The sequence below is a fragment of the Chrysochloris asiatica genome, unplaced genomic scaffold (genome assembly GCF_000296735.1).
Source record: "Chrysochloris asiatica unplaced genomic scaffold, ChrAsi1.0 scaffold01862, whole genome shotgun sequence".
NCBI classification, from domain to species: Eukaryota; Metazoa; Chordata; class Mammalia; order Afrosoricida; family Chrysochloridae; genus Chrysochloris; species Chrysochloris asiatica.
Window position 1 is genome coordinate 1 of NW_006410380.1, and position 480 is coordinate 480.

The window sequence follows — 480 nt, forward strand, 5'->3', positions numbered from 1 at the left end:
CCAGTCTCACAGCCAGTCTTCCCTTCTGCTTGAAAGAAGTGGCCCATTACTTTTGTGACCTGGCACCTCTAATGCGGTTGGCATGTGTGGACACAGGTTGGCATGCTCAGATCCATGGGACAGTGATTGGTGTGGCCACTGGTTGCAACTTTGTGCTCATTTTGGGACTATATGGAGGGATTCTGAAAGCTGTATTAAAGCTGCCATCAGCTGCTAGCCGTGCCAAAGCCTTTTCTACCTGTTCTTCCCATATGACTGTAGTAGCGCTGTTCTATGGTTCTGCCTTCACAGTGTATGTGGGTTCACCTGGGAGTCGAGCTGAGGGCAAGGACAAGCTTATTGCCTTGGTGTATGCCTTTCTTACCCCTTTCCTCAATCCTATCATCTATACTCTTCGTAACAAGGAAGTGAAGGAGGCTGTGAAGAGAGTCACTGGTAGGATCAGGACTATTTTTAAGGAACCCTGATGAGCTCCATTTT

General features: G+C 48.1%; 1 protein-coding gene across 1 annotated transcript in view; it reads left to right on the forward strand.

Annotated features, from left to right (window-relative positions):
- Positions 1 to 71: 71 nt before the first annotated feature.
- The window catches only part of LOC102830717 (olfactory receptor 24-like), a gene marked incomplete at its 3' end in the record, with an annotated part of 12,776 nt that continues 12,367 nt past the window's right edge, over positions 72 to 480 (forward strand). Inside the window, exon 1 of the mRNA XM_006878054.1 lies at positions 72 to 435. Coding sequence (XP_006878116.1) covers positions 72 to 435 — 364 coding nt within the window. The remainder of the gene's footprint in view (positions 436 to 480) is intronic.